At 48.8% G+C, this 23,915-nt stretch overlaps 1 protein-coding gene across 2 annotated transcripts in view; it reads left to right on the plus strand.

The window, feature by feature from the left end:
* Nucleotides 1-8,862: 8,862 nt before the first annotated feature.
* Nucleotides 8,863-23,915, plus strand: part of LOC144737140 (nectin-1-like) — a 31,128-nt gene continuing 16,075 nt past the window's right edge. The window contains exon 1 of one of the 2 annotated variants that reach the window (XM_078619848.1): nt 8,863-9,069. In XM_078619848.1, the coding sequence (XP_078475974.1) occupies nt 8,997-9,069 (73 nt within the window). In that variant the 5' untranslated portion in view covers nt 8,863-8,996. The remainder of the gene's footprint in view (nt 9,070-23,915) is intronic. The other variant, XM_078619849.1, reaches the window with a different exon arrangement.

The raw sequence follows: 23,915 nt of genomic DNA on the forward strand, positions 1-23,915 counted from the left end.
GACCAAGGAGAGCGAGGCACTACAAATTCCGAATATACAGGCGTAAGAATCGAACCTACGACCTCCTGCATACCGGGCGAGGTAGTTAACATCTCCTAGCCACTGTGGCAGCCCCACGGTGGCGAGATGAGACCGGTTTTGTCCATCATCATGATTCTTCTTCTAGCGAGACGCATGGTCACGCGTCATCTAAATGTTCGAACAAGAAATATGTTATCTTAAATGTGCCCATGTTCCCTGATTCATGTGGTTCCTCTTTCTCTGTTTCGATTTGGTTCCCTTAAATTATTTTTCAGCGTATATTATCATTTACAAAATAAAAAAAATATTAACTTCGGTTCGCGATGCAGTGTTCAATAAAGCTGTTGAATATAAATAATATACATATAACAAACACGCGATATTTATAAGATGTATATTAAAACATGACAGCCACTTGCCATCATTTTGCGTGGAGATATTGAGAAGTGAGATGCCACGGCAATTGTTGCAATTGGAATGATGACCCTCGTGTATACAGTTAATACTGGTAGGAACCACCTGGTTCCACCAACCCACAGAAGATTATTGTGTCCGTCCGTCTGTCGTGCATCCAAAAATGGGAGGGGTGGGGCTGGGTGGAGAGGGGAGGGTGGGGAGGGGCTGGGTGGGGAGGGGAGAGTGGGGAGGGGCTGGGTGGGGAGGGTGGGGCTGGGTTGGGGGTGAGAGGGGTGGGGCTGGGTGGGGAGGGGCTGGTCACCCCGTGGTGCCCTTATAAAACTCAACGTTTAACCTACTCACGCTGGCTTGTGCCCGACTTTACAGTCGGCCATATTTGCAGAATACACCACGCCGCCGTTGACACTGGCCATTGACCGAGCAACCCAACGTTCCTACCAGCTCCCTCCGCAGGAATGTGTTCTGAGTATCTGTCAAGCCCCGTGTGAGGATGTTGGTGTTCCATATATGATTCAAAGGTGAAGAAAGCATATGTATCAGAGTATGCTGCTGTGGTGATGAGATGTTAACTCCCTCGCCTGGGATACAGGAGGTCGTGGGTTCGATCCCGACCCTGACTGCCTGTTGTATATTTGGAGTTTGCGTCTCTCTCATCATCACGGTGGCTTGGAGATGTTAACTACCTCACGTGGTCTACAGGAGGTCGTGGGTTCGATCCCGACCCTGACGTCTGCTGCTGTACATTTGGAGTTTGTGGTGTCTCTCTCTCATCATCATCACGGTGGCTAGGAGATGTTAACTACCTCGCCAGGGATACAGGAGGTCGTGGGTTCGATCCCGACCCTGACGTCTGCTGCTGTACATTTGGAGTTTGTGGTGTCTCTCTCTCATCATCATCACGGTGGCTAGGAGATGTTAACTACCTCGCCAGGGATACAGGAGGTCGTGGGTTCGATCCCGACCCTGACGTCTGCTGCTGTACATTTGGAGTTTGTGGTGTCTCTCTCTCATCATCATCACGGTGGCTAGGAGATGTTAACTACCTCGCCAGGGATAGAGGTGGTCGTGGGTTCGATCCCGACCCTGACTGCCCGTTGTATATTTGGAGTTTGCGCTTCTCTCTCCCCGAGGTCGTGTGGATTTTTCTCCGGGTCTTCTGGTTATTTCCACCACTTGTAGAATCAACATCACGTGTTGAGAATGTTTGACTTACTGCTATACATTTCCACACGATGATAAGCCACTTCGTTGAGCTATAATTTGTAATAGTCTGGTCGCTTCTGATCAAAGAGCTTCATAGCTCAGTTGGTCTGACCTGGTAAAAAAAAAGTGTTTGTTTAGTTTTAGATATGTTGTAGATTTCAACAGGTGGGATTTTGTCTGAGTCCACGTGCCTTTCCAGGTTGTATTTTGACGCATCGCTTTATTGACCTTGGCCAGATCAAGGGTGGAGGTCCATCTCACTCGATGATGACGATAGTAGCTTGTGGCAGGCCGTCGATAAACACTGGGCGCTACCAAAGAGGGACAGTTCAGCAGCGAGTTTAAAAGTGTTCACGCCAACGTTGGGTCGACGGCCGTTTACCAATCGTAGATCTTCCATGGAGACAATGTCGCTGATCGTGCGACATACATGGCTTTAGTATATATGGCTTTAGTAGGACCGGTAGGGGTTTAACAGTTGAACAGTTAACAGGGATAGGGCTGGTAGGGGTACACAGACAGGGATCTCTGGATTTAGTCCATGTCTTAACTTCTGCATTTGAAGGTTATTTTTTTTTAAATAAACTGAAATTTACTGGTTTGAAGTTCGTCTACAGGATTTTTATTTTTCTTCCTCGGGACGGAAAATGCCAAAAGATGATGGCTTGCGTTTCATATATTATTTGGCGGGTGATGATGCTGCTATGTTGTACAAGCAGACATTTCCTTATTTCGATTAAAATGAAGGCAAAACTATTCGTTTTGGATTTCATCAGTTGTTGGTTTTTTTGGTTTATAGAAGGAAATGTGTCGACAGTTTACTTTGGTTAACAGTGGTTAGTTGGGCAACTTGTTCCTGATTCAAAGCCTTAATTGGCAAAATTTCTACTCGTGTGGACACCTCAGTATTTAACACGGAGTGCACGCACCGTTACAACGTGGAACGTGTGCACCGTTATAACATGTAACATGCCCCGTTTTAACACGGAACGCACACACCGTTATAACGTGGTTCCTGAATCACCGGTGAAAAGTCCACACTCCTACCGTCGGGGGTTAGCATACAGTACAAATAAGCCAAGCACTGTTGTTTGCCCAATTATGAATAACATAAATAAATCCAAGATAAAAGCATATTTGGCCAATGTAATTACATCATTGGGATGTGCACGTGTGTGGTATGTGACATCATCCCACAACGTGAGGTCATGTGCCACGTGCCACCATCTTGTGCCGCTCGGAAGACAACGTCATTCATCAGCGGAAGGACATGGATAGATCACATTCCAGCGGCCAACCCCATTTAGTAGCATTATTGGGACTTTTTTGCTGCAAAGAAGAAGTCAAACCACCGAAGGACCAGATCCGTACCACTGTTGTTTGCCCAATTACGAATAAAATTAATAAATAAAAAATCCAAGAGAAAAGCGTATTTGGGGCCGTCCATAAATGACGTCACGCGATTTTGGACGATTTTTGACCCCCCCCCCTCGTCACACGGCGTCACAAAAAGTCAGACCTCCCCTCAAATATGACGTCAGAAAGCTCTGCCCCCCCCCCCCAAACCATATTTCCATTTTGAAAATAAAACATGCTTCAAATCGCTTTAAACTATTGTCATTGTAGTGCGTATTTAATGTGGCGCTGCACTCTGATGTTGTAGGAGTGTTGTTATAACAATTAGTGTTGTTATAACAATTCTATATTTATTAAACGTTGCGCATTTTTTATGTGACGTCACATTTCTAAACGCCCCCCCCCCCCTCGTCACACACCGTCACAAATGTCTGACCCCCCTCCCTCCCCTAGGTGCGTGACGTCATTTATGGACAGCCCCATGAAATCAAAAATTCAACAAAGGTCTCCGATTGGTGCAGGGAGGCCTCAAAGACGATTGGCCAGGAGACGAGATTCAAATAAATTGGAGGGGAGTTTCGAACGCGAAAGATGAGAGGCAAGGGTTGACGGGAGGGACAACGGTTGACAATCGTTGGAGGAGGACGAGGATTGGATGAAGGGAGTGGGTTGAGCGAGGCTCCCAGAAAGGGTGGCTGGGGGATGTATGAAAGGGGACAGCACAAGAGCGAGCCTGGGCTGACACGTAGAGAGGCCGGTGTCTGAAATAAAGGCTAAGTAATGACGTGTCGGAGTCATTATAGGCAGCTATCACATCTGCCTCAGTGAGGACACGCCCCCTCTCAGTGTGTAAATCTGGCTCTGATACCAGCCAGTGCTGCCTCAGCCATTGACCTCACCGCCTGAGGACGGACGCTTGTGTTGCGATCGAAACGTCGTGATTTATTTTATTTTATAGCTACGTGACTTTACCGAAAGAACCAAACAGTATGGATTCCTGCAGTCACGAAAGCTTCAAATCAAGATTAAAAGAAGAAGTCAAACACCCGAAGGACCACATCCGTAACGATCTCCACTAGCAACCACCGCGTACACTCACACGAAAATCCCATCACCATTTCTTGGGCAGTGGCTGAGCACGCACACCGTGATGATTCGATGTGAAAACGGAATGGAGGAATTCACGGACAACCGATCAACAATAACGCATTTCAGCACTCCAACCGCACCGAACCCCCTTTCTCGTTTAACCCCCCCACGCAGAACTGTGCGACCACTGTGATATGCGCTCATCTCCTGTCCACAAAACCGAATGTGAGAGGCACGTAGTCTCCAACGGCAGCTGTGCTCCGAGTAGAACAAACTTCAGCACACGGGGTCATCTGCTGCACTTCGAGAGAGACTCCATCATTGAATGGCGGCGGGACCCAAAGCACTTTTTTATGTACTGTATTGTTTAATCTTGATTTGAAGCTTTTGTGGTGCCACATCGACGGGGCCGCTCTGCCGAGCCAGGGAGCCGCCCGGCTTCCCCCACCGCACTGCCCCCCATCACCCCCCCACATAAGCACACACCCGCACGCATTCCCCCCCCCCCCCCATAGAGCTGGAAGGGAAGGTCACCTGACCGACCGGTTTTTATCCGAGAAACCCTTATCGGGATTAATTCTCACGGTTTCCGGCGATCAGGGAATTGGACGACCTCTCCCGTGCTACGTTGCGCCGCGGCGCTGCGACCAGCCTTAATATGGTGTGGTCGCGGCATGGGGCATTCGGCCACCGCGGTGGAGGCGCATTTTCCCCCCACACACACCCCCACGGGTCGACGAGACAGGCGGAGGAGGGAGGGGACAGCATGAATAGCGGGACCGCATGGGCTCTTGCGCATAGTCATGGAGGGTTGGGAACATTACGCTTGAGCGCGCAGGCCCCATTATTAGGAAGGGTAAGGGAGTAATTAGGATGTACGCCGCCAACGCCGCTCACTAATTAGCAGAGGTGTGGACTCGAGTCATGTGACTTGGACTCGAGTCAGACTCGAGTCATGAATTTGATGACTTGCGACTCGACTTGGACTTGCATAATAATGACTTTGTCCCACCTATGAGATGTGGACTCGAGTCATGTGACTTGGACTCGAGTCAGACTCGAGTCATGAATTTGATGACTTGCGACTCGACTTGGACTTGCATAACAATGACTTTGTCCCACCTCTGCTAATTAGCATATCAAAAGCACCCGGAACCGCCGTGCGCGGGCTCGAGGTGCACGAGCTCATTGTTCAGCGCAGCATCCTTTTGAGGTAGGGAGGATAAATAGTGGGCGCAAAGGGGAAATCGGGCTCTCTTACTCCAGCGCCAAGCGACCAGACGCAGCTCCAGCCCGCGACCCGGACGTCCGTGCGACGCACCGAGGTACGCTGTTGGCACAAGGATCAGCGGACCGCCGTGGACACTTAACAGTGAGTAAGAAGGTGAATTAGAATCATAGCAAATAAATCGGGAATAGGTATAGAGGTATCAGCGTAGGCCAGCCTCGTCGACTCACTGATTTAACATCTAGTTCCAGGTAGCGGATAATATATCATTAATAGCTGATCGTGGCCTCGTGTGATCTCGTGTTATAAGTGCGAACGCGTGTGGTACTGTGTATGCGTAAGCTCGAGGCGTGCGTAATCGGCGTACCCCAGGTGCGCGATCATAACGTGAGCGGCCAGCACGGCGCAGAGCGGCGCAAGAGTGGGTATCGCGTGTGGAGCTGTATGTGTGTGTGCACGCACGTTCACGACGTGTATAATACAGGTGCGCGATCCTAACGGGAGTGGTCAGTGTTGAGTGAGTGCCGCGCAGAGCTGTGTGCGTGAGTGCGCATACGTTCGTTACGTGGCGGATACGGATGCGCATTGGTAACGTGCCGCACAGGGCTATAGACGGGCACACGCTCGCAGTGTGCGAGAGCTGTACGTAGCGGTGTAAAGAGGGAGGAGTGTGGCGTTTGATTGATGATGCTGTGCGCACGTATGCTCGCAGCGTGGGAGCGCGGCGCGAGGCTGTAACAGTAGGGGCGTCGCGTTCGAATGCCGGCGAAACCGTAGCGGATAAATAGGGAGGTGGGGTAACGTGAACGAAATAGGGGATGGAGGCGGGAGGGACCACGGGGGCTAGCGACCCCCACACTTTCATGACTGCAGGAATCCATACTTACTAGTTCTTCGGTAAAGTCACGTAGATAGAAAAAATAATAAAATAAAGCACGACGTTTCGGTCGCAAAACAAGCGGCCGCTTGCCCACAGACTCAACACTGCCCATAGACTCAACACTGCCCATAGACTCAACACTGCCCATAGACTCAACACTGCCCACAGACTCAACACTACCCACAGACTCAACACTGCACCATAGACTCAACACTGCCCACAGACTCAACACTGCCCACAGACTCAACACTACCCATAGACTCAACACTGCCCACAGACTCAACACTGCCCACATACTCAACACTGCCCACAGACTCAACACTGCCCACAGACTCAACACTGCCCACAGACTCAACACTACCCACAGACTCAACACTGCCCACAGACTCAACACTGCCCACAGACTCAACACTGCCCATATACTCAACACTACCCATAGACTCAACACTGCCCATAGACTCAACACTGCCCATAAACTCAACACTGCCCACAGTCTCAACACTGCCCATAGACTCAACACCTCCCATAGACTCAACACTGCCCACAGACTCAACACTGCCCACAGACTCAACACTGCCCACAGACTCAACACTGCCCACAGACTCAACAATGCCCATAGACTGCTTTTTGTGTTTAGTTTGTCGTCCTTCCCCCGCACCTCTGATTAGCAGAGTTGGCTACTTACGGTGCGAACGAAGTTCAACATACACACAGACAATTGCTTGCTTCCTTTTGCTGGCCAAAGCTCATGGAAGGGTTTCCACGAGAGAGGGTATTTGGTATACTCTTTCACCCTGATCGGACTTTGCTTCACACCACACGTGGCCTGCCGATTTGACTATCTGTGGTAAAGCAAACTTCTATTGAGTGGCCTCAACAAAGGTGGGCGAGGCTATTTAAGAAACTTGAAATGACGTTGCGTTATTGAGGGGCATTGTGGGTGGAACATTATCAAACGAGAACCCGGGGTTCTGTGTCTCCGGCGGGTAATATTCCACAGCGTATGTGGTGTGAACTCCGTGGCTAGGCACCTCGGTGGCTGGGAGATGTTAATTACCTCGTATGGTATACAGGAGGTCGTGGGTTCGATCCCGACCCCGACGCTTGCTATATATATATTTGTTTGCGCATAGTCACTTTAAGATGTTTTCTTGTTCATGAAAATGTCTCTCTCTCCCCGTGGTTGCGTAGATTTGTCTCCGGGTCCTCCGGTTTTCCCCTCCACATTTAGAAACACGTGTTTAGAGTTATTGGGATGCTATTAACTCACATCTCACTGGGATATCATGTGTAGCGAGGTCGCTTCTGAAAAAGAGCTATATAGCTCAGTTGAGGCTCGTAAAATGAAAATAGTATAGTGTGGTGTGGCACCTCACGGCCATTTAACTATTTACCAATTTGTTTTATTTACCAGGTGTAAGGCCCGACTGAGTTGCTATATAGCTATTTTCCCAATGCGACCTGGTAATCACAAATGATAGCCCAACGAAGTGGCTTATCACGTGGACATTTATAGCAAACAAGTAACTCTCAAACGCGTGGTGTTGATTCCAAAGGTGGAGGTAAAAGTCCACGCGGCCACGAGGCGAAATAGAGACACGGAAACTCCGGATATATAGCAGCAGGCGTCAGGGTCGGGATCGAACCCACGACCTCCTGTAGACCAGGCGATGTAGTTAACATCTCCTAACCACCGTGATGATGATGAGAAAGAGAGACACGCAAACTCCACATATACAGCAGGCGTCAGGGTCGGGATCGAACCCACGACCTCCTGTATACCAGGCGAGGTAGTTAATATCTTGCCATCAGATAGTAGTGGTGGGGGAAATAATTAAAGCGGAACTTGGAGGTATCGTATCAATTGTGCAACAGTTGTAAGGATATGCCAAAAGGAAGAAACAGTCATTTGATAACAAAGGTAATCTCCTTTGCTAACATCTTCTTTGACACCAACATAATCACCCACATCGTCACCATTAACATCAACCAATCATCACCACTACCCACCACCATCACTGCCACTCACATTAACATTAATCACCATCACTACCATCATTATCAGCACCATCACCATTGACATCAACATTAATCACCATCACTATCATCATCATCAGCACCATCACCACTCACATCAACATTAATCACCATCACTACCATCACCATCAGCACCATCACCACAGACATCAACATTAATCACCATCACTACCATCATCATCAGCACCATCACCACTCACATCAACATTAATCACCATCACTAACATGATCGTCATCAGCACCATCACCACTGACATCAACATTAATCACCATCACTACCATCATCATCAGCACCATCACCACTGACATCAACATTCATCACCATCACTACCATCATCATCAGCACTATCAGTACGGTGTTTTTTTCTGGAAGATTTTGCTGATTTTTCCAGGATTTTTATGTTGCGTGTAGTCACTTTAAGATGTTTCTTGTTCATGTTTTTGTTGCGGTTGCGCCCGAGTCAAGAGCCGCATGGCTCACAGGGTTATTCCTAATCAATGAAATGAAAAAAATCACCACTGACATCGACATTGATCATGATCACTGTCATCACTTTTGGAGCGATTCGAAAGCCGTCGATTACTCAACCGGGGGAATCGATTTCTCCGCGTCACGTGTCCTCTTCCCCGCTTCGATTGTTCGTTGCCCCTCCTCCTTGCATACAAAGTGAGAGCCAAGAGAGAGGCGAGCGAGCGAGTGACTTCTCGTGTCTGTGTGTGCTGGTGTTGGAGAGAGGAGAGAGAGACAAAGGCGGACGTGCGAGAATGGAAACACTCTGCTTTGCGCAGCGCGTGATGATAGCCGTCCAGCTGCTGCTCCTCCTGCCTGCAACTCTGGGTGAGTTCGCTGTCAGTTTTTCAGAGTCGGTTTAAAGACAAATGCCATATTCACCGTGACACTCGCTTCAGGTGCGTTGCGTTGTGTGGGGGTCGCATCTGCACAGGGATTGGTCGACCACACCAGACGGGCTTTTCGCAGAACTGCGTGCCCTTAACTACTTACCTACGGAGTTTTCTAGCTACCTACCGAATCGCTTGTGTGCCTGCCTAGAGATGTCAACTACCTCGCCTGGTATGCAGGAGGTCGTGGGGTCGATCTCGACCCTGACGCCTGCTGCTGTATATTTGGAGTTTGCGGTGTCTCTCTCTCTCCACGTGGTCGCGTGGATTTTTCTCAAGGTCCTTTGGGTTTTTTTTTACCGCTCCACATTTAGGATCGGCATCACCACGCGTTTAGAGTTATTTGGCTGCTGTACACTTCCACATGATGACGATGAGCGCACTTCGTTGGGCTATCATTTGTGTTCGCCAGGTCGCTTCTGAAAAAAAGAGACCCAGAGCTCTGTGGGGCCTTACGTGCTAAAATAAAAAAAACGTTAATAGTTTAGTTACGTTTACAATTACTCGTTTGACCCGTATTTTCTGTTCCTCTCTTCCTCCCTGTGTATTTGTTTTTTTACATGTTTGTTACGTGGGAACAACCCCAAACCACTCTGGGATACGGCAGTCAAATTCTGAGTTGTGCATCAGTGCGTGGAGCGAATGTTTCAAAGTCCTCGGTTGATGTGTGGCTGCGACTCCACCATCGCAGCTACGCCTGGCCTCGTGCAGCTTTAGGAAGGTCACGTCTTTCTCATGTTTTATTCCGCAAACTCCCTCGCGTCGTTACATTGCAACATCCTGACGTTCCCGACGGGGGTTTTTTTTCCCAGGGGGTCACGAGTTAAGAAATAAAATAAACTCCACAAGGACGAAGTGGCTGGGGTGTGACACAGAGAGTCGGGAAGACACTCAGCTGGCATCGCTTGCGAGCCTGGGATTAAAATTCGAAGCGAGGTATCAGCTGCCACAACTCTGCTTAGACCGGGTGGCCCGGGTGACTAAGAGAGTCTAAAACACACTCACTCACTGGCCTGGGACTCTCTCTTGAGTGAGAGACATTGAAACGGGTCACCCACTTCAGAGCCAGAGTTCGAAATTCGAATCCAGGTATCAGCTGTCACAACTCTGCTTAAACCAGGTTTGGGGAGGGGGGACGGTGGGTAGGAGATGGTAACTACCTCGCCTGGTGTACAGGAGGTCGTGGGTTGTATCCCGACCCTGACGCCTGATGCTGTATATTTGGAGTGTGCGTGTCTCTCTCTTTTATCATCATCACGGTGGCCAGGAGATGTTAACTACCTCGCCTGGTATACAGGAGGTCGTGGGTTCGATCTCGACCCTGACGCCTGCTGTATATTTGCAGTTTGCATCTCTCTCTTCCCTTGGTTGCGTGGATTTTTCTCCGGGTTCTCCGGTTTTTCCCACCACATTTAGAATCAACATCATGTGTTTAGAGTATTTGGCTGCTATACATCTCCACGTGATGATGAGCCACTTCGTTGAGCTATCATTTGTGATAGCCAGGTCGCTTCTGAAAAAAGAGCTATATAGCTCAGTGAGTCTTACCTGGTCAAATAATAAGAGTTTAATCGTTTAGTTTTATATGTAGCAGTCATTGGTGGCCGGGCGAAGACAATAAACTCGCTCCAATTGACAACCTGGGTTAAAACGATATTGAAACACTCATTTACTTACAACTGCTTATTGTGTGTTTAGTTCGGTGTCCTTCCCCCACACCTCCGATTAGCACGCTTGGCTATGTACGGTTCGAGAGAAGTTCAACATACATTCATACATACAACACTGCCCATACACTCAACACTGCCCATTTTATTTTATTTTATACCTACGTGACTTTACCGAAAGAACCAAAGAGTATGGATCCCTGAAGTCACGAAAACTTCAAATCAAGATTACTGCCCATAGACTCAACACTGCCCATTGACTAAACACTGCCCATAGACACAACACTGCCCATAGACTGTGTTTAGATTGTTGTCCTTCCCCTGCAACTCCGATTAGCACGCTTGGCTACGTACGGTGCGAAACAAGTTCGACATACATACACACACACGTACATACATAATCGCATGCAGTGCCAGAAATCTGGATTTTCAAATCCATTATTTCGGGTTTTTGCCATTTTAGAGTCTCTGGCCTCTGAATGACCTCCCAAATCATTTGTTAGATCTTAAACAGTGGCGCAATTATGATCCTTAACTCAGCCTTTCCTTTGGTAATTGTTAACATTACGGGCAAGGCTCAATGTAAACGAGCATCTTAATCTCAAAAGAAGATCGCCGTCCCAAAGCGGTGGACGTATTTCCACGCTGAACATATCCATCCCCCTTTTGTTTACCCACTGCTGGATGAAGGCCTCTCCTCTCCCCGTGTGTGTGCATTGGGGAGCGGTAGTGTAGCAGATTAGCGCTACGAAACCCAGCATAGAGCCGTGTTCGATTCCCGCTCACGACTACCAACACCAGCGATGATGATCAGAACCAATTATTGGCCTCCCCTAGGTCGACTCGGCCTCAAATGAGTGTGTGAACATCGCCACTGGGGAGACAAAGGCGGCCAGGCGTGGTGCTGGCCACACACCCCCTCGTGTGGCGTGCCGGCCTTCATTGGTGCTCGCAAACCGCACTTGCCCCCAACATTCCGTTCAGGCTAAGTGGTGGATATTTTATATTCTTTGTTCTTTCGGTAAAGTCACGTAGAAGGGAACTCATAAAATAATAAAAAATAAAACAATAAAATTCTCACCACAAACGTGGTTTTCACACCTGACGATGATTGCGTGTGTTGCAATCGGTACGTCGTAAGAATTGTATTGTTTAATTTTTATTATTTTATTATTTCCCTTCTACGTGACTTTACCGAAAGAACCAAGCATATAAATCCCTACAGTCACGAAAGCTTCAAATCGAAATTTGGTGGATCTTCGTTTGTATTTGTGGGGGTTATTTGAGCATACTTCACCGTGCTGGTCAGTCCAGGTTTTTGTGAAGGCGGGGAAGCGTAGACACGAAAGCATCGGTGTAAAGTCCAATAAATTATTCACATGTATTTCTTTTACCAGGTAAGGCCCCACTGAGCTATGTAGCTCATTTTCAGAAGCGACCTGGCAATCACAAATGATGGCTCAACGGAGTGGGCTCATCATCATCATCATCACGTGGAAATGTATAGCAGCAAAATACTCTAAAATACGCAATGTTGATTCTAAATGTGGAGAGAAACCCCGGAGGACCCGGAGAAAAATCCCTACAATCACGGGAAAAGAGCCCCCACAAACTCCAAAATACAGCGTCAGGGTCAAGATGGAGCCCACGGCCTCCTGCATACCAAGCCAGGTAGATAACATGTCGATAATATCTACCTTACTTCCTTGGCTGCACAGCCAACTTTCATATCCTTGCAGGAGCCAATAACACGTGGTAATCCTGGTCAACACCCATTCGGACACGATTCAATCCCAAGTGCAGTGATTTTATTCACCGTAACAAATTCAAGTTCATGATCATCCCTTCTCAAATTTGAGCTGGTGCTTATCTGATACGACGGTGGAAATTCTGCATGCCTCTGTGGTATGGCGCCAATCAATCCGTAGCGCGACCAGACACTCTTGGCTTCCCCACAATGTGGTACCCATTTTATGCGTACGCTGCCGTGTGATGCCCATGAACTCTCCATACAGTTGATTATCTTCGTTACCAAATTACCGTTTCTTTTCTCTGACTTGCAGCTGTTTCGCAGTCGATTACAGACCTCCAAGTTCCGCTTTAATTCTTTCCCCGCACCACCACAATCTGGGTGCCACCCTGGCTAGGAGATGTTAACTCCCTCGCCTGGTATACAGGAGGTCGTGGGATCGATCCCGACCCTGACGCCTGCTGCTGTATATTTGGAGTTTGCGGTTTCTCTCTCATCATCATCATCAATCACGGTGGCTAGGAGATGTTAACTACCTCGCCTGGTCTACAGGAGGTCATTGGTTCGATCCCGACCCTGATGTCTGCTGTATATTTGGAGTTTGCGGTGTCTCTCTCTCCACGTGGTCGCATGGATTTTTCTCCGGGTCCTCTGGTTATTCCCTCCACATTTAGTATCACGGTGCGTTTTAGAGTTATTAGGTGTGCTATACATTTGCATGTGACGATAAGCCACTTCGTTGAACTTTGATTTGCGATAGCCAGGTCGCTTTTGAAAAAGAGCTATATAGCTCGGTTGGGCTTTACTTGGTTAAACAAAAATAATAATTCGTAGTTTTGGCTTTAGGTCTTCGCCTTCTGCCGTAGTTGATCGTCCTCATTTGACCAAATATCCAGCCTCGCCACCACCACCTCGAGTTGCTTAAGGTCTTCCTCTTATCACATCTTTCATTTTGGCTATTTTGGTCGTAGGTAAGGCTACCAAACTTGCCAGTTATGGCCGGGGCAATCTCGGTTTCAGACAAGTCTGCCTCCTATGCACCCGCGTCTCTCGCATTACTCGGTGACAGAATATGCGTCTGTCGATGATATATCAATGATCTCGGCAATAGTGGGCTCGGTGAAAACGGGAACGGGTATTGAACTCGCAAACTTTCGGACAGTGAGGCACATCAACTGAGGGGTCTGCTACCTGCTGTGTTGTCCCTGATCCTGCATACTGCATAATGCACGGGCATAATATGACTTTGAAACCCCCCCCCAACCTCGTACGTATTCCACAAGTAGTGACTAATCCCATATCTGCATTTGCCATAAATATGCTAAATTGATCTTGATATGCAAATTCCTTTGTCAAGGCGCCCCTTCCCCCCTCCAACCCAGCTTAAATATACGCTGCCAAGCCTGGTGGTGCCCATTCAGACGCTGTCTTTCCGACAGACCTGTTCTTCACCTGAGGACGGCTGCTTGCGTTGTGGCCGAAACGTCGTGATAATTATTTTATTATGTTTTATTTTAATTATTTTATTATTTCCCTTCTACGTGACTTTACCGAAAGAACCAAGAAGATGAATCCCTGCAGTCACGAAAGCTTTAAATCGAAATTTGTCCCTGATTTGTTTCGAGCCCGGGGGGGAGGGGGGGTGTTGGCATATTGACGCGCGAGTCAGGTAGCCGCCCACATGAAATCCACCGGCTCTTTCAAGTCCAGTATTTTGTGTGTGTGTGTGCGTCACTTGCCTAACAATCCACCGCTCAAGACAAACACTTTCACACGTAGCTCTCTCCCCTCTTGTGATGTTGTGAGACATTCCACTTTCATTTAAACGATACAACTTAAAAAATGTTTGACCAGGTAAGGCCCAACTGAGCTGCTATATAGCTAGCTTTTTTCGGTAAAGTCACGTAGGTAAAAAAAATAAATTAAAGTTAATAAAATAATAAAAATGATTTATTTTATTTTTATTAATTTTAAATACATTTTTTAAAATCAAAGTTAATACAAATAAAATAATAAAAATATTTATTATTATTTTATTTTTATTAATTTTACCGAAAAAAGCTAAGAGTATGAATCCTTGCAGTCACGAAAGCTTCAAATCTAGAATGCTATATAGCTTTTTTTTCAGAAGCGACCTGGCCATCACGAGTGATAACAGCTCAACGAAGTGGCTTATCAATCACGTGACAATGTGTAGGAGACAAATACTCAATGCGCGTGATGTTGATTCTAAATCTGGACGGAAAACCGGAAGGACCTGCCGAAAAAAAAACACGTGACCACAGGGTAGAGAGCGAGAGAGATAACATCCAAACTACAAATGTACAGCAGGCGTCAGGGTCGGGATCGAATCCACGACCTCCTGTATACCAGGCGAGGGAGTTAACATATCATAGCCACCGTGATGATGATGAGAGAGAGAGAGAGACACGCAAACTCCAAATATACAGCCGCAGGCGTCAGGGTCGGGATCGAACCCACGACCTCCTGTAGACCAGGCGAGGGAGTTAACATCTCCTAGCCACCGGCATTGATGTAACTCGCATTGTGACAAACCCTGGGACAAGACAAAAGTGCGGCGTACAGTGCAGTACGGTATCCAGGAGGAAGAGGAGGTTTGCAGGAGGATTTTTTCCCTCTTGTGTTTTTCACAATCTCGTCCTTCGTTTGAGGAAGTGAACGGCCCCACATGTGTGTCCTGTGTGTCATCGGCGGAGCGGGGGAGGGGAAGCGCAACATCTGAGTCGCGTTTCACACGCCCGCCCACACACAGATTGCGAGGCAATATCCACAACGATACAATGTCCACTCCCCCACCTTGCCCGGTTCAATAGCCGTCAGCGGACCGTTTGGGGCCGAGCCGCGTTGTTCGTAGCGAGGGGTGTGGGTGGTGGCCAGAACCACCACGCCCGGCCGCCTTTGTCTCCCCCGAGTGGCGGTGTTTTGCACGTCGCATCAGGCGCTCGACTGAGGCTGAGTCGACCGAGTAAGGTGGTTGAGGGAGTGAGTGATTGAGCCGGTTGTGGGGAGCGGTGGTGCAGCGGTTAGCGCTATGCTGCGCTACGAACCCGGCCACTCGGGTTCCATTCCCGCTCACGGCGAACACCGGTGACGATTATCTGAACCGGTCCCTGGGCCTCTCCTAGGTCGACTGAGCCTCAAATGAGTATCTGGTGCGGTGTGTGGTAAACATCGCCACTGGGGAGACAAAGGCGGTCGGGCGTGGTGCTGGTCACCCACCCTCTCGTGTGCCGTTCCGGCATTCATAGGTGCTGCTCGCTAACAGCACTTGCCCCTACAGCCTATTAGGGCTATAGGGGGGATCTTTGTCTTTTTCATCTTTGTGTCTCTGTCCGTAAGTGGGAAGCGGTGGTTTAGCGGTCAGCGGCCAGCTACGCTGCGCTACGAACCCGGCCACCCGGGTTCGATTCCCACTCACGGTCAACACCAGTGACGATTATCTGAACCGGTCCTCCTGGCCTCCTCTAGGTCGACTCAGCCTGAAATGAGTACCTGGTGCGGTGTGTAGTAAACATCGCCACTGGGGGAGACAAAGGCGGTCGGGCGTGGTACTGGCCACCCATCCCCTCGCGTGCCGTGCCGGCCTTCATAGGTGCTCGCTAACAGCACTTGCCCCTACAGTATGTTAAGGCTATACGGGGGGATCTTTGTCTTTTGGTTTGTACGTATATTTGTTGAACTTCTTTCGCGCCGTACGTAGCCCACCGTGCTAATCGTAGGCGCGGCGGTCAGGTGGTGGCCCAGACGCCACGGTCCGAGGGACGGATCGTGGTGGATCATCAACTTCTGCTGCTGTCGACAGCAGCTGATGATGACCGACATCGTGGCCAGAGAGGGCAATGTGGAGTGCCCGCTACTGCGAGACGAAAAAAAATCACTTCCACATTTTCGACGGGAAAATGCGAGTTTGCGTCTTTTTTTGTCGGTGTAAAATTCCGCACGTTGACCGTTTTGCCCTCGGTTTGAGCCAAGTTTTAAAAATACAATGCAGAAGCGTACACTTACGCATCCTTCACAGCTTTACAAATGTTCCACCAATATTCGGACCCGCGCGTACAGCTGCGGCTGCCATTCGCCACTAAAGTTGGCTGTTATGTCACCACGGTTCTATTGGTGCCAGGCCAGGTGCACCTTGAGGCCACGTGAAGTTGTCAAAAGCCTCGCTGCTGAAAAGAGGTCACGGGACAGACCCTGCAGGTGCCATGGGTTGACTGACTGAGATGACTGGCAGATGCACCACCTGTGCTGCCCACTGTGCCAACTCGCTGCATTTTATCCCGCCCGGCGCTCCGCTCGTTGTTGTGAGCGTCGCTCCTCTGCCCTCCGTTGTTGCTGGAGGGCGACTGCCTCCAACTGCCCAGCAGCGTCCTTCACGAACCTCTTGACACCGCTGGAACCAATCATTTGCAAGTCCACTCAGCTCCAAATCCTTCGGTACCGCATCAATCCATCTCTTCTCTAGCCCGTGCCGTGTCCGTTTAGCCCCCATCTTATCTGGCCAAACAGAAGCTGCTTGGCCATGCAGTGGCCGGGCATGCGGGCTACATGACACAGCCAACGCAGCCTTGCCTGCTGGAGGAGCTCACTGATTGGGCTGTGTCCATATCTATACCAGGATCTTTGAGCTCCTCACACAATCCAGTCTAGTTAAACCAAGGATGGATCGTAGGTAGGCAGGTCAGTGCAGATGTTCCATTAGAGGGCCCCACATTTCGCAAGCGTAGAGAAGGGAGGGGCATGACTGACTGAGAAGGCCCGAAGCTTTGTGTGGAGCGACAGACCAGGTTGCTTCCACACAGCGCTAAGCGGTCGATGGAGAGATAATGCCGCTCGATTGATTCGGAGTGAGACCTCCGCCGTCAAAACGGAGCTGGTCCATAAGCACACTGAGCCAGATATGGAGACCTCTTCCCACTCTCTCCACAGCTGCACCATCACCAATGGGGAGTTGAGGGGGTGGAGTGTTTGGTGGCACAAAATAAACCCAGTTTTGATGGGGCTGATGGTAAGGACCCCACCACTTAGTAGTGCACTCGTATACACAGACACACACATCTCCAAACACATCCACTATGTACACGCACATAAAGACAAAGATCCCCCGTATAGCCTTAACAGACTCTTGGGGCAAGTGCTATTCACGAGTACCTATGAAGGCTGGCACGGCACACGAGGGGGTGGGTGGCCAGCACCACGCCTGGCCGCCTTTGTCTCCCCAGTGGCGATGTTTACAGACCAGGTACTTATTGAAGGCCGATTTAGCCAAGGGGAGGCCCAGGAACAGTTCAGATATATTTTATTTTACCAGCTAAGGCCCACTGAGCTATATAGCTCTTTTTTTTTTAAAGTGACCAGGCCACAAATGATAGCTCAACGAAGTGGCTTATCATCATCACATGTAAATGTATGGTAGCAGCCACATACTTTAAACGATTCTAAATGTGAAGAGAAAAACCGGAGAAAAATCCACAGGATCACGGGAAGAGAGACACGCAAATTCCAAATATACAGCAGACGTCAGGGTCGGGATGGAACCCACGAACTCTTGTATACCAGGTGAGGTAGATAACATATCCTAGCCACCGTGATGATGATGAGAGAGAGAGAGACACGCAAACTCCAAATATACAGCAGGCGTCAGGGTCGGGATCGAACCCACGACCTCCTGTATACCAGGCGAGGTAGTTAACATATCCTAGCCACCATGACACCCATCACCAATGTTGGCAATTAAGAGGAATCAAACTCGGGTCGCTGGGTCCGTAGTGAGTGTGCTAACCGCTGTGCCACGACTTCCTCCTGTATGTACAAAGATCCTCCGTATATCCTTGAATAGACTGTTGAGGCAAATGCTGTTAGCGAGCACCTATTAGGGCTCCTAAAACACACGAGGGTTTGGGTAGCCAAGACCACGCCTGACCGCCTTTGTCACACATACACACACGGTGTGTATACACCCAAAATATAAAGATCTCCCATATAGCCTGAACAGACTGTTGGGGCAAGTGCTGTTAGCGAGCAGCACCTATGAAGGCCGGCACGGCAAACGAGGATGTGGGTGGGGGAAAATAGTCAACGCGTGGCATTTGACACCTGACAAAAACGCAACTTCCATTTTCCCGTTGAAATGCGGAAGTGATTTTGTCTCGCGAGTAACGGGCACTCCGCATCGCCCTGTCTGGCCACGATGTCGGTCATCATCTTCTGCTGCTGCTGTCGACAGCAGCAGCAGATGATGATCCACCACGGTCCGTCCCTCGGACCATGGCGTCTGGGCCACCACCTGACCCCTGCACCTCCGATTAGCAAGGTTGGCTACGTACGGCGCGATAGAAGTTCAACAAACAAATGCACAAAACAAAAGACAAAGATCCCCCCGTATAGCCTGTAACAGACTGTTGGGGCAAGTGCTGTTAGCGAGCAGCACCTAAGAAGTTCGGCAGTGGGGCTTACGAGGGGGTGGGTGGCCAGCACCACGCCCGGCCGCCTTTGTCTCCCTCGTGGCGACGATTTACACAACGCACCAGATACCCCCTTGAGGCCGATTCCACTGAGAATGTATTACGGTGAATAGAATCGCTGCGCTTGGGATTGAATCGTGTCTGAATGGGTGTTGACCAAGATTGCCACGTGTTATAGGCTACTGCACAGCTACGAAATTTGCTGTGCAGACAAAAAAAACCAAGCTCATTGGTCGGGGGGCGCCACGGTGGCTAGGAGATGTTAACTACCTCGCCTGGTATGCAGAAGTTCGTCTGTTTGAGCCCGACCCTGACGCCTGCTGTATATTTGGAGTTTGTGTGTCTCTCTCTCTCATCATCATCACGGTGGCTATGAAATTTTAACTACCTCGCCTGGTATACAGGAGGTCGTGGGTTCGATCCTGAAGCCTGCTGTATATTTGGAGTTTGTTTCTCTCTCTCTCATCATCATCACGGTGGCTAGGAGATGTTAACTATCTCGCCTGGTCTACAGGAGGTCGTGGGTTCGATCCCGACCCTGACACCTGCTGCTGTATATTTTGAGTTTGCGTGTCTCTCTTTCTCTCCCCGTGGTTGCGTGGATTTTTCTCCGGCTCCTCCGCCTTTCCCCCCCTCCACATTTAGAATGATCACATATTTAGGTGTATTTTGCTGCCGCTATACATTTCCACGTGGTGATGGTGATGATGATACACCGCTTCGTTGAGATATAAATTGTGATAGCTAAATCTCTTCTGAAAAAGATCCATACATCTCAGTGGGCATTTGCTCCCGCGTCTACGCTTCCCTGCCTTCACAAAAACCTGGAATGACCAGCACTGTGAAGGATGCTCCAATAATGACCACAAAGACAAAGATCCCCTGTATAGCCTGAACAGACTGTTGGGGCAAGTGCTGTTAGCGATTAGCACCTACGAAAGCCGCCACTGCACGCATAGGCGTGGGTGGCCAACATCACGCCCGGCCACCTTTGTCTCCCTAGTTGCCATGTTTACACACCTCACCAGGTACTCATTTGAGGCTGAGTCGACCTAGGGGAGTCTCAGGACCAATTTCAGATAATTTTCACCTGTGTTGGCCGTGAGCGGGAATCGAACTCTGGTCGCCAGGTTCGTAGCGCAGCGCGCTAACCTGCTACACTACCGCTTCCCACACTCGCCCATCACACACACAGTGGCTTTGCACGCTCTCATTCACACAGATTTCTTCTCACACTGGTCAAATACAGCCTTTAGCACATGCCATGGAAACTGTTCACCAGTTGTTTGCCATCTCAGGTCGCTCTTGATGATGGTGGGTTGAAGGAGGGTGGGGCGGTGGTTAATTTAAAAATGTTTGCTGCCGTTTCCAACGCCGCCGATTTTTACCCCCCACCACCACCACCACCACCACCCAGGTTTATGTTATTATTCGCGTCTTCACACGAAGAAGATAAAGAATCCACGAGAAGAAAAATCTTCTCACCGAACACGGTCAGCCCACGATGCCTGCGCTGTGTCGTTAGAAGAACGTTGCACGGGAGAGGAGATCATAGAGCTACCTCCTGACGTCTCGTGTTCTTCAAGTGACCTCTGGGCCACGCAAAATGAGTAGAGGGCAGCGTTTTCCCAGCCGCTCTGCCATGTGAGAGCAAGGTTCGTCGCGTGCTGCTGCCGCGTTTCACAAGAGCAGCTAAAACACACATGTATGCGCTATGGAGGAAGCCCAATGCCTGAAACGTTGCCTGTTACAGGGACTTCTCTACTTAGGAACAATCGACTAACGAACTTTTAGAGATACAAACAAACCTCTCCGTATGTCCAGTTGCCCGTCCGGACCGAGAGTCGTAAGTTCAGCATACGTGCAATAGATGGCGGTGGTGGCATCTACATCTGCAGAACGTGAAGAACCAGTGGCATCTACATCTGCAGAACGTGAAGAACCAGTGGCATCTACATCTGCAGAACGTGAAGAACCAGTGGCATCTACATCTGCAGAACGTGAAGAACCAGTGGCATCTACATCTGCAGAACGTGAAGAACCAGTGGCATCTACATCTGTAGAACGTGAAGAACCAGTGGCATCTACATCTGCAGAACGTGAAGAACCAGTGGCATCTACATCTGCAGAACGTGAAGAACCAGTGGCATCTACATCTGCAGAACGTGAAGAACCAGTGGCATCTACATCTGCAGAACGTGAAGAACCAGTGGCATCTACATCTGCAGAACGTGAAGAACCAGTGGCATCTACATCTGCAGAACGTGAAGAACCAGTGGCATCTACATCTGCAGAACGTGAAGAACCAGTGGCATCTACATCTGCAGAACGTGAAGAACCAGTGGTATCTACATCTGCAGAACGTGAAGAACCAGTGGCATCTACATCTGCAGAACGTGAAGAACCAGTGACATCTACATCTGCAGAACGTGAAGAACCAGTGACATCTACATCTGCAGAACGTGAAGAACCAGTGGCATCTACATCTGCAGAACGTGAAGAACCAGTGGCATCTACATCTGCAGAACGTGAAGAACCAGTGACATCTACATCTGCAGAACGTGAAGAACCAGTGACATCTACATCTGCAGAACGTGAAGAACCAGTGACATCTACATCTGCAGAACGTGAAGAACCAGTGACATCTACATCTACAGAACGTGAAGAACCAGTGACATCTACATCTGCAGAACGTGAAGAACCAGTGGCATCTACATCTGCAGAACGTGAAGAACCAGTGACATCTACATCTGCAGAACGTGAAGAACCAGTGACATCTACATCTGCAGAACGTGAAGAACCAGTGGCATCTACGTCTGCAGAACGTGAAGAACCAGTGACATCTACGTCTGCAGAACGTGAAGAACCAGTGACATCTACATCTGCAGAACGTGAAGAACCAGTGACATCTACATCTGCAGAACGTGAAGAACCAGTGGCATCTACATCTGCAGAACGTGAATAACCAATGGCATCTACATCTGCAGAACGTGAAGAACCAGTGGCATCTACATCTGCAGAACGTGAATAACCAATGGCATCTACATCTGCAGAACGTGAATAACCAATGGCATCTACATCTGCAGAACGTGAATAACCAATGGCATCTACGTCTGCAGAACGTGAAGAACCAATGGCATCTACGTCTGCAGAACGTGAATAACCAATGGCATCTACATCTGCAGAACGTGAAGAACCAGTGACATCTACATCTGCAGAACGTGAAGAACCAGTGACATCTACATCTGCAGAACGTGAAGAACCAGTGGCATCTACATCTGCAGAACGTGAATAACCAATGGCATCTACATCTGCAGAACGTGAAGAACCAGTGGCATCTACATCTGCAGAACGTGAATAACCAATGGCATCTACATCTGCAGAACGTGAATAACCAATGGCATCTACATCTGCAGAACGTGAATAACCAATGGCATCTACGTCTGCAGAACGTGAAGAACCAATGGCATCTACGTCTGCAGAACGTGAATAACCAATGGCATCTACATCTGCAGAACGTGAAGAACCAGTGGCATCTACATCTGCAGAACGTGAAGAACCAGTGGCATCTACATCTGCAGAACGTGAATAACCAATGGCATCTACATCTGCAGAACGTGAATAACCAATGGCATCTACGTCTGCAGAACGTGAAGAACCAATGGCATCTACGTCTGCAGAACGTGAATAACCAATGGCATCTACATCTGCAGAACGTGAAGAGTTCCAATTACTGTTTGGGGGCTCATAAAGGGCTGTGTCTGAAACTCTTAGGCCAAGCGCTGGGATTCAATCTCTGGCTATCTCTCCATCAAGGCTGTAAATATAATATATATTTGGGGGAACACATCCCGCCCAATATTAAAATATGCTCAAAATGTCCCCCCAATATATTGCTACAAAATAATTGCTGGCTATGTAAATAAAAAACAACAATTTGCTAAACCTTGGCCACAATATCTGGACTTGTCTTCATATAAAGCAATGCATAGATTTCTGTTCATATGATTGTGTTTATGGTTGTACTTTATGAATCCCTAATCTCTGCCATTACATACAATGAAACAAGAAATGGTAAAAAAGTAAAAACAGAGCAATGTAATACAATACACTATTAGACATTGTCAAAAATAAATAAAAAGTCCATCCCATGTGTTAGTGATTTTTTAAAAATATTTTAGGCAGGAAATGAGTTTTCAAATTTAGATATTTTTCTGGGTTGGGACCCCCAGACACCCTGGAAGATTTGGTCCCCCCCAATGTTGACTCCATGGCTACGGCCTTGCTCTCCATTAACAGTATTTTTCTTAAATTACAATTCCGCTTGTTTACCAGCAAAGTCTTGCCGAGTCTTAATACTCTTTTTCAGGAGGGTGCTACCAGAGCTTTTTGCTATAGAGGATGACGACGATGATGCTGATGTTGCTGTGTGTGTGATCCCAATTGATAAAGAGTCTGGAGACGTTTCCAGTAGTCATCTCAGTCAGACAACCCGAGGCACCTGCTGGGTCTGTCCCTTGACCTCCTGCTAGCTGCGAGCTTTTGACACTTCACGTGATGGCCTCAACGTTGCACCTGGCCTGGCACAGGCGCCGTAGTGAATGGTGGTTATTGTATGCTGGCTGAAAGCATTTGTCCCAATACCCTGTGTAGGCTACACGGGGGATCTTTGTCTTTGTGTGTGGATGTGTTTATGTTTTGTAGCGGTTAGCGCTATGCTGCGCTACGAACCCGGCGACCAGAGTTCGATTTCCGCTCACGGCCAATACCAGTGACGATTATCTGAAGCGGTCCTGGGCCTCCTCTAGGTCGACTCAGCCTCAATTGTGTACCTTGTGCAGTGTGTATACATCACCACTGGGGAGACAAAGGCGGCCCGGCGTGG

Source organism: Lampetra planeri, chromosome 65 (genome assembly GCF_965212315.1).
Source record: "Lampetra planeri chromosome 65, kcLamPlan1.2.h2, whole genome shotgun sequence".
NCBI classification, from domain to species: domain Eukaryota; kingdom Metazoa; phylum Chordata; class Hyperoartia; order Petromyzontiformes; family Petromyzontidae; genus Lampetra; species Lampetra planeri.